Consider the following 14,165-nt stretch of genomic DNA (forward strand, 5'->3'; position numbering starts at 1 on the left):
TTAATGTAAGTCAATGGAACCAGACTTCTTTTCATCCAAGTGCCATTTCTTTTGGTCCATTCATCATGACATTTACACAGAATGTAAAGGGCAAGAGGCATTTTCAAATTATGCCAAAAACATAATGGAGATAAGAGGCTTTGTTCCGACGGCAGCAATATACTACCACTGATGCAGGGTAATTTATGTAATACATATATATTAAACACATATACATAATATTAAACACATATACATACAGTATGAAAAAAAGATATTAATAAAAGTTACCCTGTAATTATTGCAGACATTAGAATGTATTTTTAGATTTTGATTTGTTTTCAATGTTTTCGATGCAATTTAAAGAACCACATAACATGCGTTTCAGTCTGGTTAACGTGGCTTCCTTCACTTCTGAGGTAAAGGCCAAACAGAATGTATTAATTTTTGGGATAACAGTGCAACATTTAGCCTTAAACAATGTAAATTAAATGGAAACACCAATGTTCGGGACTCAGACACAGCCTCAGTCTTTAAGTCTAGGCTAAAAACTTACTTGTACAGTCAAGCCTTTGGTGATTAGTCTTCCCTGTCAGATCTAGACCTGCTGGAGTCTCTGCTGCTCTGTTATACTGTAATCTGTGGTCAGCCACTCTTTACAGAACTGACTCTGTGTTTTCTTCCTTTCTTTGCCAAGTTGAACAGCTGCCCACCCTGTGTGTCGCCCCATGCTGTTGGCCCTTCTGCCCTGATCGGGTGCCACTGCTCACCAGCCATCGGCTTGACCACCGCTGTTGCTGCTGCTGCATAATCATAAACTAATCAAATTAGCCACTGCTTCCCCCCCCGCCCCCCGCCACACTTTGTTCTATAATACTTCATAGTAACAATGTTTGCTATCCGGTGTCGACCAGAGGAGGATGGGTTCCCCTTCTGAGTCTTGGTTCCTCTCAAGGTTTCTTCCTCTTCTAGTGAGTTTTTCCTTGCCACTGGCTTGCTCATGTGGGCTTGGACCCGGATTTTTCTTTTCTTTTCTTCCTGTAAGACTGATTGTTCTGTAAAGCTGCTTTGTGACAAACACCTGTTGTAAAAAGCGCTATATAAATAAACTTTGCTTGCTTGCTTGCTTGCATAACTATGCTTGTGCCTTCTCCAATACCATAAGTAGAACATCACTAAAAATAAAACCTCTACAGTGTTAATTAATCCTTAGCATAACAGTGCTAGCATTTAACCCCAAAAACTTAAACAATGTTTAACAACGTTTTCCTCAACAATATATAAACTGTTGCATTAAAATTTTGGTACAAAAAATTTTTAAAAAGGTGTAAAAAGGAGGAAAATGGTGTTTACAAAAAACAAATAATTAAAAAGTAGTTGAAAGTAGAGGCGAAATGTGCCTAAGTGTTAGAGCACTTAATAACCAAAGGGGTAAAGTATAGTCATTTTTATTTTGGCTGTCCAGAAATGGGGTGTTACACTGAAAATAAAGTAGTTTTTCCAAATTAATGAGGATGGCGACTTTTATTTTGAAAAATGTCTCTCAGTAAAATGACATAGTAGTCTATATTATTATAATGTAAAACATGTATGACTTATAAATGTGTTTATGTAAGATGTTATGAATGTGTTATATAGACACCCAAGTACACGGTTACCAATTTTTCCCATGTTAAAAAAGTGAATTAAATGGAAAATGGTTATGCAGTTGTAATGTATAGGCAGAAGAGTTTTACCTGTTGTTGATAATGGCTAATGTGGAATTTTTGCTGGCACATGCTCTTTTGCCATTGTTAAAGGTTACAGACTCCTCTCCAACCCAGAAACACGCAGGACTGTGCCACTTCCAACCCTGGATGGAGAAATCAAGAAAAGGTGGGTGGGGGAGAGATTAAGAGAGAGAGAGAGAGAGAGAGAGAGAGAGAGAGAGAGAGAGAGACGTATTTGTATGTATATGTAATCACAGACTGAAATGGAAAAAAAAACGTGCTCTCGCAAGTAGCCAAATAACCCAAAGGCTTCCAGCTGTCAGCCCAGCCGCTCATGCTGGGGACAGATGTGTTCTCTCTTTGGGTGTCTGACCTCTTAGTAACTCCTAATACAGACAGTCTCATGAGATATAAATGCAAAACAGGATGAACTTGCTTTAATTGAATGAGCTTTAATTAGGTATAAACTAAAAACATTAGGCCAGTACACTTTACAAAAACTCCACATAATCTCATTACTGTCTTACCAGAACCACACACACTGTAACCTTAAGGGAATGTTAAATGGTAAATGGTAAATGCTTTGTAGCAGGGGGAGAGTCGTGGGCTGGAGGTTAGTGAACCAGCCCTGTGACCAGAAGTTTGCCGGGTCGATCTCCATGACTGAAGTGCCCTTGAGAAAGGGACCTAACCCCCAATTGCTCCCCCTGGCGCTGTGGATAGGGCTGCCCACTGCTCCGGGCAAGTGTGCTCACTGGCCCCTAGTGTCTGTGTTCACTACCATGCATGTATGTGAGTGTTTCACTGCACAGATGGGTTAAATGCAGAGGTCTAATTTCACAGTGTTCAAACACAGTGGCAAATGGTTGTAAATTCCATTCAGAAGGAAAAAGCTATACTATATAAGAATTGGGGATCTTGAGACCTCTATGGGGGAAATGTGCGGAAGAACATTTTGTAATGCTGGTTGTGCTTCTATCCCCTCCTCAAGCTGAACACATCCCATGTAAAAACTAGCTGAAGTTTTCAAATGATGTAAAAAATAGAAATTAATTTAAACAAAGAAATTACACAACTTTGACTTGACAGTGACGATTTACTGTTTTATTTAACTATTTGCTAATTATTTTGCTGCATCTGGATGTATGTGAGCCTGAGAAGTGTGGTGGGCCTAGAAGTAGCCTTTAACCTTTAACCTGCTGAAAGGACCATTTAAGATGCAGCCATCTGGGATGGAACTCGTATTACAACTTGGACAAAAGGAGAGGTCACAGTGAAGCAACAAGACACACACACACACACATATTTATGCACAGACCTATTTACCTAATTAATGAAAGCATGCATAATAATGCTCTACATGGCTCGCTACATGGGAAGCTTCAGATGAAGGACAGAGCTATAGACAGAAGTCAGAGAGAGTGTCACGGTTGGCTCCTCCCACTACGCCATGTGCTCCTTTGTTTTGGACTTCCAAGTGCGTTTGTTTTGGTTTTAGTCCTGCCCCCTGTTTGGCTACTCCGCCCCTGATTGTTTTCACCTCACCCTCGTTTTCCCCTGTGTATTTAAGCCCTGTGTTTGCCCCTTGTGTTTGCCAGTCTTTGTTTGAATCTCTTTGTTTGATGTCTCGGTCTCTGTTTGCTGTGTTTATTCTGGTTTATGTCATGTCTGCCCCCCGATCTATCCGTGTTGGCTCCATGACCCTGGATTTGCCCCTAATAAATCTTGCTTATCTCAGCGTATGCGTCCGCCTCTTCGCTCCACGTTACAGGGAGAGAAAGAGTGAAACAGAATAAGAGAAAAAACAGAATAACAGAGAGGAATGGGGTCAGAAAGAGGAATAGATTTAGCAGATGTATGAAAATACTCACAACTTGGTGTGTGCATGTGGTGTGTGTGTGCGTGTATGTGTCAGTCTCAGTGTTCAGGTTCAATTCATGGTTGTGGGTGAGGAGGCTGGACCTGTGTATGTGTCTGTGTATGTGTGTGTGTGTGTGTGTGTGTGTGTGTGTGTGTGTGATTGCAGTATTTACAGTGTGTCTCTGACAGGTTTGTGCACTGACTACATCTGGAGTTCCAACAGTATGACACAGCAACACTAAAAAGACCCTTTATGTGAGAAAGAGAGAGAGAGAGAGAGACAGAGAGAGAGACAGGGGGTGAGGGACACAGATAAATGGTGAGAGAAAATGAGAGAGACAAAGACAGAGATAAAGACAGAGAGAGTGAAAGACAGAGACAGAGAAAGACACAGAGAGAGAGAGAGAGATGAAGACTAAACTTTCTAAAATCAAAACTGAATTTAACAGGACAAACACAGACAGTTGGTGTAGTGGAGCAGGTAGCACTGCTGCCTTCCTCGAGTTAGACTGGAGTTTGGTTCCCTGTCTGGTCAAGCACACCACCCTTAACCAATAAGAGTCCAAGACTCCAAACACTACATGTGTCCACCTCTGTAACACGCAACTGTAAAACTGCTTTGGGTAAGAACGTCTGCCAAATGGGGTGAATGTGAATCTACAGGCTTTAGAGTAGTTTTCCATGGGAATGTGAGCTGATACAGCTATTACCAAATTATCTACTATAAAACAAACTGTAGAAATAATCCTGGTTACATTATTCCAGTATTAATTCCTGTGGAAAAGGACATTTCACATATTAAGTATGGAGACACTTAAAGAAATCTAGCTGATGTATCCTGTCCAACCTAAAGTGTATAATTCATTAAACAACCAAATCTGAAAAAATGCTTGATTTCATGACACTGTGTTGACTGTTGGCTGTAAATGCCTAAGCTAAGAACAAAAGTAATGACATACTACATTCATCTGAGAAAGCCAGGCATGTAGCTCCGGTAAGCAAAATTATGATAAAACTTCAGTCAGTAAGATCCCATATCAGTGAATGAGTTGTAACCCACCCACACAGACAAGAGAAATCATATCTTTGCCTATCTAGACTGTGGGACTACTAGTATGACCTTTAAATGTGTTCCTTCATTTCTATTTCCCTTTATTGATTATTTAATTTTCTGTATTTATCTTCATATCCTTATATTTTTTATTGTGTCCATTTTGTTCATTAATTTTATATATATATATATATATATATATATATATATATATATATATATATATATATATATATATATATATATATATGCTGTTGGAACAAGACCTCTATTTTTGTCAGTTTTTAGATTTCTACAGACTGTAGAAACAATGAGAGGACGGCTGGAGAGAGAGTTAAAGATTAAGAGATGTAGAGTACCGGTCTGCAGCCGTGGTCCTGGATCGGTCCATCTGTCTTCTGAGCAGCTTTCTTACAGATGGAGGGCAAGGAGAAATTACAGGGGCTGTCATTCCAGCGGCCCTCCTACACACACACACACACACACACACACACACACACACACACACACACACACACACCCATATACAAACAGAGAAAAATGAATGAGTTACATGATGCAGATGTATCAAATTCCTTTTTAATGCTTGTTCATGATTTTGTTACCTAATCCTTAAAAGCCACAGTAAATAACAAAAGTGTAAAAAATGGTGTAAATCTGTAGGAATGTGATATTCGAGCATCTATGGAACTTCATGAATGGATTAACCACAGAAGTAAGAATCTTTATTTACAGTACATTACTCACTACTGAGGTGCATACTATTACAGTTGTTTTGTAAAAATACAGGAAATTACTTTTAATTTGCAGCTCAATACAACTGCATAACAGTAATCTTGTGGTCTGAGTGGAGTCACAGTATAAAGTTGCTATTTTACTGTTATTTACAGTCACTACGGTAAAGTAAATTACTGTGAAGGTAAGACAGCTGGTAGCCGGTAATCTACTCTACTTTTACACTTCTTTTGTTTTACAGTTAACATAAATTAAACACAATTCACTACATAAGTAACTGTATAGTTAAGTGTGTAATTATGTAAGTACATCTGAATTAAAATGATAGCAATAACTAAACATCTGAGGGTTAAATGCTTTCAATTCCAAATGCCTTTTCATCTCACTTCTGAGCCACGCAGTATGGCAGAGTGACTCAACATAGCTGGACAGCTCTTACTAACTGCCCACACTTACTGCAGAATGCCTGACCAAAGCAGCTCTCTGGGAAGCAGAGGAGTCTATTGTGCAATACCTCCACCATAATAATAAAGCAGCCAAATGCCTTCTGCTGGCACTTCCGGTCGTAGCCTGCATATTAACTGGCCGCTCTATTCAGGACGACTGTCCACTAATGCTAAATGGGAAACATTTCATAAGCATATGTTTCATAAGGTATATGTTTTCTTCACTGAGTTCCAAATAATGCTAAGCACTTTTAAAACAGTTTCATTCCATTACCCAGATCTGATGTGTACAGTTAAAAGGTTCCAAAACCACCACCTACAGTATAGAGCCTTACTGGCTGACTGAGTAAGCAATTATATCCTAGTATACACATTTAAAATCTAAAATAATTTCAGTCAATATTATCAGTACTCCACATTTTTAGCCCCTTAAAATCAGTATCAGCCACACAATTTTCATATCAGTTGCTACTGATAGTGCTACTACTGTATACATAAGTTGTTGATGATACTGAACATATATCACAATACTTCCAACAAATGTTCACAATATATAGCATCACAATTTTTATTAACTTCTTACATCTGATAAGTTGAAGCAAGCAATAAAGAGCCAGTAGTGCCACATTAAAAAAAACACAAAACTGACATTCACTAAGCCCAATTAAAAAGGACTAACTGTGCAGTCATTGTAATAAAACACGGTTAGTCTGTGTTCTAGAAGTACTGACGATATCTACGATATACTCAAAAAAGCATACTGTGACACATTGTGATACAATTTATCTCAATAATTAAAATTATTGACATATTGCCCTAACATAGTGTGCACTGGATCCATGGGGTACAAACAGCTGTAAGTGATGTGGTGTGGCAGGAGAGGTAGTGACTGATTAGGAAGCTATTTAATCCACAAAAATCTAGAGTTATTATTATTATAATTAATACATTCTATTTATATATTTTATCCGAATCGCATATGGTATATTTATATTGCATATTATTTACATTTAATTATGTGATTCCAAAGATAGTTACATAATGAATTACATTTGCATTCAACAGGTTCAAATCTGCAGTTCCTTTCTGTTTGTTTCAATGTTATAATAACAAAAATATGGTAAACAGATAAAGAAAATTTTAATGTTAACTGTGAGCAATATTTAATGAAAAATAATTGAATTAAAGGTATGTACATTTGTTGCTTCTGATTCTCAGGGTTTCAAGTCAGATGCAAGTGAGGGGCTAGAAGGGGGACTCACCGGACCCCACATGGTGACGCAGTCCTCCTGCGTGTTCAAGAAGTTGTTGGGCTCAAATGGATGCCAGAAAGTGAAGATAACGGGGGTGCGGTCTGTCCACTCAAAATTCATCTGCATGGCGGTGTCATGCAGGCCTATCCATAATTCATCTACATCTGAGAGAGAGAAACAGAAAGACTTGAGCTGTACACTGTGAGTGTGTGTGTATATGAGAGAGAGTATGACAGAGTGTCATAGATATCATGTTTGAAATATGGCCTTTAGGGTCTGTCACACTGTCAGTGTCTTATTAAAGCTCTTTTTTACACCATTAGAAAAAACCCAGCCTTACACTGAGTGAAGATTTTATTATGAATGAATCAACAGAAATGGTAAAATTTGCTATAACAGCGTTGATATGTGTGTACCTCTTTTCATGTGCACAGTGATAAACTCCAGCTCCGGCAGGGTGTGGATGCTGACTAGGTGGGCATCCATCTTCTGGCATGTTTTCTGGGCAGAGTTCCAGTCCATCTTCTCAGAGTTCAGCCTATAGCATCCAGCCTGGAAGTTCTGCCAGCCTACATCACACTGATACTGACCGTCATCTGCCCATGAGTCTGAAATACACACACAGTGATGAATACCTGCCCTGGGTTTGAGATGATCTTCAGTATCAGTATACAGGGATTCAGTACTGGATTTCTCTTTTAATAAAATGTCACAGGCTGTACGTGGTGAAATCTCTGCATGTCCTGCATGTTCAATTATATGCTGAGAAACATTTTCCTCTAACTGCTGGACTATTCGTTCATGCATTTTTCGCTAAGTGAGTCTTTCATGAATGCTCCTTTTATACCCAGTCATGACAGCATCATTTATTACCTGTTCACCAGCAGGAAGTTCCAAACCAAGTGTTTTTAATCATTTAACAGACATACACTTTCTTGGAACGTGTTACAGGTGTCACATTTGGAATTAGTATATCTCTACACAAATCAGTAAAGAGGATGTGGTGAAATATTAAATATATCTTGTTTTCAATTAAAAACCTATTTTAAAAGTTTTCAAACCACTGCTTTCTGTTTTTGTTCTCTATTTTAAATATTTTTGCACAGTTAAAATATGAAGCAATAACTCATTTTAGACATATTTTATTATAACTTTAATCTTGAATTTATACAGCTGTTTCATTTAATAAGGAACTGTCTACAGCTCTATTCACCATTTTCCCTTTTTAACAGCTCCCCAGCTACCTGCTAATTATTTAAAACCGTTTTGATGGATTTTTCATTTCATGTTGCACCAAATATTTTCTTTTGGTGACAGGCTGGACTGCAGGCAGGCCAAGTCAGCACCCAGACTCTTCTTCTGTGAAGCCATGCTGCTGTGAAGGATGCAGTATGTGGTTTGTCATTGTTTTGCTGAAATATGCAAGACCTTCCCTGAATGACTACTGTCTGGATGGAAGCATATGCTGCCAAAAGCTGTATATTTCATTCAGCATTAATGGTGCCTTGACAGATGTGCAAGACACCTATGCCATAAGCACTTATGCTCCGCCATACCATCATGGATGCTGGCTTTTGAACTGTGCGCTAATAACAAGCTGGGAGGTCTTTACTCTGGAGTATACAGTGTCCATTATTTCTCAAAAAAAAATCATATTTTGATTCATCTGACCACAAGACACTTTTCCACTTCCATTTTAAATGAGCTTGGCCCCAGAGAAGTTGGCAGCGTTTCTGGACCCTTTTTATATGTGATTTCTTCTTTGCATGACACAACTTTCACTTGCATTTATGGATTTCACAGCAAACACAGACAATGATTTCTGAAAGTGTTCCTGAGCCCATGCAGTGATTTCCAGTATAGACTCATGCCGATTCAGGGCCCGAAGATCATGAGCACCCAATATTGACTGTTGTCCTTGTCCCTTGTGTACAGGGATTTCTCCAGATTTTCTAAATCTTTTGATGACATTATGAACTGTAGATGGTGGGATATCCGAAGTCTTTGCAATTTTACATTGAGGATCATTTTGAAATTTTTTTACAAATCATTTCATTCTGGTTTTATTTACATTTTTTTTTACATTTTATACAGCATCCTGACTTTTTTGGAATTGGGGTTGTACTAAAAACATTGATTCTTTAAAATCACATTAAATCTTTAAATACCTTCCTAAGACCTCTACAAAGGAAGAATAATAGATTTTCCACTTCAGCTCACATATGGCATGTATTAAAAGGCCCATATTCTGCATTTTTCTTCTGCTTTATTTCTTTCTCTCAAGGTCCACCTACAGCATTTGTTTGGTTGTATCAAAAATGTCCACAAACAGGGCTTTAATACCGAAATAAAATACATGAGCACTCAGAGCTGAAACACTTCCTAGAACTACAGTATGAATGGACGGAGCTAAACTGTTATCTTTTCTACTGCTTAAACAGCGGTCAGTTTCTGAGCAGAGGAGTACAGACCGCTGGATATTTCTGGTTGGTAGACTAGTGTAAAGAAATTTAATATACATGACTTTCACCCCAGCCTTTATACTGAATATCTTATATATGAAAAAATGAGACAACTCTAGTCTTTTCATTATCTAAAAACCTATTTCAAGGTATTATTAAAACTTTTGAAGGTGCTGCAGTAACCCTGCACCGGTGTATACATGTACACACACCTGTAGTGAAGGGGTCCAGGGTGGCGTTGGGTCTTTTCTTGCAGATGTAAGGCAGAGCCATTGAACAGTCTCTGTTTTGCCAGCGGCCTGCGCTTTCAGTGCGGATCACAGCACAGTTCTGATCTTCCTCATGATTTGGCTGTTCTAGAAACACACAGACACAGAGTCTTTATTCAAATCAAGTCTGCCTTATCCAGCCAATTATCTGCGATCTCTCAGGCACCAAATAATGCTGCAACTTGCCATACTGGGTGAATGCCAGTCATACCAGCGGTCATTTGAAGCCACCATGAGTCAGCGCTAGCTTAAAGATTTACAGTAAACAGCAAATAAATCAAGCTATTTTTCCACCTGGGAGAAATGAATGAGCACATGTTATAAAGCACGTAGCTCTGTAGGTGTGATTCTCTCACCTGTTTCCCAGTTGAGGTATTTAAGAGGGGCAGAGTCAGCCCACTGCCAGCCTCCATTAAGGTCCAGATCATTCAGACCCATCCACAAAGCAGCGCTATAACCAGTCAACAAACCTGAGGGTCACACATGCATATACAAACATCATGCACTCTGCAAATAAGTTCACTGACCAATATCGCAAACCACATATAAAAACATAGATATACAGCATTTAATGTCTCTAAAAGCTACCTCACAGACCACTATTGTACAAATGGTCACACACAAATACGCTGCCTGATGCCAGAGACATAGTTTTATGACAGATTTGAAAAAGAGGTTTTTGGCCTAATATTTAATTTTTAAAATACATGTATGGTAGAGATTTACATGCAGGGCATACAGCAAAATAGAACCTTACAGAAAGTGATTTTTCCAGATTTAGCACAATTTTACTTTCATCAACATAACATATAAAAACTCAGAAAACACACATAACTGTTTTGAATAGTATAATAAAATGGCAAAAAAATGCATTGTAGACATCACAACCCCTGGTTCCTATCACTACCACTGTAAAGATATTAGAGTCAGTGAGTTTCTCTGCAATGCTACAATTCACATAAGACCACCCTCAATGACTTTGCATGCCAACAATTGAATTATAAAGAATTCCTGAAAAACTGAAATCTGGAATTCCACTTGAAGTAATCACAAATAGAGATTTCCCTGCTGTTTTTTCTGTAAAAACAAACACAACAATGGATCAAATTAAGGCCGCAAGTACCATGCAAAGCTACATTTTCTTGCTCAAATGTTGCTCTTTGGTGGCTCAGAAGGCCTAACTGTGATTCTCCTGAAATTCATTAGACAAAAAGGAGATATGATGAAAGACGAATGTTCAGTTGCAGATAAACATGAGTGTTATTATCTCTTTAACTGAAACTCAAGAGATTAGTGAGGTCCTCTTCTTAGGAGAAACATCTGAGCAGCAGACTCCAGCAAAATCTCCTTTATCTTTCCTTATGATCTCACTGTTGTCTATGAGAAACTGCAGAGATATTAAGGTCTCTTTTTTATTTTTCCTCTCCATTTTGTGTCCATTTTTACCATGACAATGACCATCAGTTTCATTATCTCTGTTCCTTTCTCTCTGTCTCTTTGTCATTCTCACCATTGATGTAGCTCTGCTCCTCGACCTTGGTAATGCTCAGCAGATCTGCCCCCTGCTGCTGGCAGCTGGTACGAGCCTCACTCCACGACAGAATGGCCTGGAAATTAAACTGGTAGCAGTTATCCATCAGAGGATCTGTGTCCCAGAATGTCTCACAGTCCGCACCTACACATAGAGAGAGAAAGAGAGAAAGAGAAAAAGACAAAGAGAGAGAGAGAGATAGAGAGAGAGAAAGAGAGAGATTAAACAGACATGTTCTTCTCTGAGCCAAACTACTGAACTACAAGCCAGTTACGTTAGTGGTACATCTAAATCACTTGAACAAACAGTATTAACTGTTATGGTAGATTGGGAACAGCTGTGAGAGTAGGCGGTTTCTGGTAAACTGGACTCACTCTTAATGGGGCAGAATCCCCAGTGCTCGTCCTTGCCATAATCGTGGGTGGTGGCGCACCAAAGATGGCCGTCCTCCCGCCCAACACTGGTGCAGCTGTGGAACCACTGGCCATCATACAGGAAGGGCAAGTAGCAGGGCCGGCCATGAGAGTTCCCCTGAATAGTGTAGATCTCTATGGAGATAAATTTGTAAGGAAGCCTCAGTGAGCTAATCAGCCAGGTATACAAACTCTGCAATGCAAAAAGTTAGTGGGGCCTGCAAAAAGTATTTGGGCCCTGAAGTAGTGCCTTTCCTTTTATTGCAGTTACTCACGTAGGCTTTAGCATTCACATTTAGCGACTTAGCCGAGTAAAGTGGTTAAGAAGTAATTTGCCACCTACATCCCAGCAAATTGAACGTTGTAGCTTTGAATCATTTTGTATTTGAAAGTTAGGGAGTGAAACAGGAAATGTGTCAGGTTGCAGTGATTTCTGGGCAAGATTTGCTCACCCCTCTAAGGGCTCATCTAACACCCCCTTCACTTGATATAGTACAGTAAAGGAGTGGGTCTTTACATGGCATCTGGGATTCAACTGAGGAGAAACAGTGAGGCCAAGTGGACGAGGGCATGTTAAAACTGGCACTGAAGTGGGCGGATTGTTTACTTTGTCAATGCAATGCAGTCAATGCATTTACTGCTTTATTTATGCTTATACTAACATTTTTTGTTGCTATGTAAACGTGACTATAGAAAATGACCACAGTCAGCATAAATAATAGCGATCAACTGAAATAACTAAAGCCAGGCAATTATGTAATAACTGTGAGAGGCCTGTAGGACAGCTTGTAACAATTTAAATCACATACAACTAAAACACTAAACCAACCTGAGCCATCAGGTCACCTCTGTCACAATAGCTGCACACAAAAGTTAAGCAAAGGTTAGACTCTGTGCTCTAATTTTTTAATCATAAAAATATTTAACTGTTTCTTGTTGAGATGTTCAAATACTGTTCCATTAAACTCTAGATGTCTGAGTAGCAGAAGTGGTTAAAACACTCATGCCTGGTTCTCAGTCTTGTTCAGTTTGGCGAAAAGCCTGTTCAGAGGAGGCCAAAAACACTCAACTGCTGTTGCTACACCAACACAGAAATCATTACTGGACACATTTGGCTGTTCTGAGTGGGTAAACAACAGTGACAGACTAAGCCAGGAAAGGAATAACTTCAGTCAATGATATGATAAAAGAGTATGTTTATTACGCGTCTGTCTGCCTAGCGGCTTTGGCTGCTGGGCACTACTGTAACAATAGAACGGTATTGAGCAATGATCTCTGTCTTTTCCCAGGAATGACTTGCATTTGGGTAAATGTGCATAGGCCTATTCCATCAACCTACACAAACTCACTCTTTCTCTCTCTCTCTCTCCCTCGTTCTCTCCTTCTCCCTGTTGCTCTCTTTACTCGCTATTGACTGAAGTTAATCTCTACAGTCAAATGGAATGCCCAGCAGTTTCTATAGCAACAGCCACATTCCGAAAGAGGAGCAACAGAGAGAAAGAAGGAGAAGGGACAGAAAAAAAGAAGAGAGATGGAGAGAAATATAGACAGAGAGTGAGACAGTTACACAGAAACACAGAAAAGGAGAGACAAAGAGAGAGAAAGAGAGAAAATTAAGTAACAGAACAAGAAAGAGTAAAAGAAAGCAAAAATACATACATACATACATTATATATATATATATATATATATATATATATATATATATGTTTGTATGTACATATATATAGAGAGAGGGACAACTAGGAAAACTAATGTGAGAGAGCATGAGACAGAGAGCGAGAAAGACAGAGAGCAGTGTGAGAACTTTGAGACTGTATGTGAATGTGAATATGGGAGAGAAAGTGAGAGAATGAAAGACAGTGTTCTGCTGTTCCACTGTCACTCTTCTGTGGAAAAGTAGGCCACTCCCATTAAAACCACACACACACACACACACACACACACACACACTCAGACACACTGAGTGAGTAACGTTAGTGGCATCTCCTCAGGTTGGAGTACACTTCACTGCTGCTGCCTCGCTCTGACAAACATGACAAGAATCACAGACGAGCGGAGAAAGAAGAGAGGAACAGAAATGACATGGGAGTCCTTCAAAAACAGCTGTGTTTAAAACAACACATCATCTTTAATCCAGTTAAGGTCAACACAAATTCTGCACTACTTTCAACACAACCAGTTTGTTGCCTTATAGCTTGGCAAAAATTCTAATTCATTCAGTTTTCCCTCCAGCCCATATAAAGTCAGTCAGCTGAGAGGCGACTTGCTTCTTTAGTTTTTTTGCATTGGAATTATGAGGCTGACGTAGCCAACAAGTAATAGAAGCTTATAACTGCCAGATTAGCAACATTCAACCTAAATCATCATACATGCTCCAAAATGTGTTGTTGAGTAATCTCAAAAAGACTTACAGAAATGCTTCGATGTAGGATTTCTAATAAAGTGCAGAAACTG

The 14,165-nt window shown here is 39.1% G+C and overlaps 1 protein-coding gene across 1 annotated transcript in view; it reads right to left on the reverse strand.

Moving 5' to 3' along the window:
- mrc2 (mannose receptor, C type 2) overlaps nucleotides 1-14,165 on the reverse strand; it is a 74,461-nt gene that overhangs the window by 30,744 nt on the left and 29,552 nt on the right. Inside the window, exons 4-11 of the mRNA XM_017686155.1 lie at nucleotides 11,670-11,843; nucleotides 11,275-11,439; nucleotides 10,121-10,234; nucleotides 9,708-9,851; nucleotides 7,450-7,641; nucleotides 7,043-7,197; nucleotides 4,959-5,063; nucleotides 1,716-1,831 (exon numbers count right to left, since the gene is read on the reverse strand). Coding sequence (XP_017541644.1) covers nucleotides 1,716-1,831; nucleotides 4,959-5,063; nucleotides 7,043-7,197; nucleotides 7,450-7,641; nucleotides 9,708-9,851; nucleotides 10,121-10,234; nucleotides 11,275-11,439; nucleotides 11,670-11,843 — 1,165 coding nt within the window. The remainder of the gene's footprint in view (nucleotides 1-1,715; nucleotides 1,832-4,958; nucleotides 5,064-7,042; nucleotides 7,198-7,449; nucleotides 7,642-9,707; nucleotides 9,852-10,120; nucleotides 10,235-11,274; nucleotides 11,440-11,669; nucleotides 11,844-14,165) is intronic.

This window comes from Pygocentrus nattereri, chromosome 14, assembly GCF_015220715.1.
Source record: "Pygocentrus nattereri isolate fPygNat1 chromosome 14, fPygNat1.pri, whole genome shotgun sequence".
In the NCBI taxonomy this organism is placed as follows: Eukaryota; Metazoa; Chordata; class Actinopteri; order Characiformes; family Serrasalmidae; genus Pygocentrus; species Pygocentrus nattereri.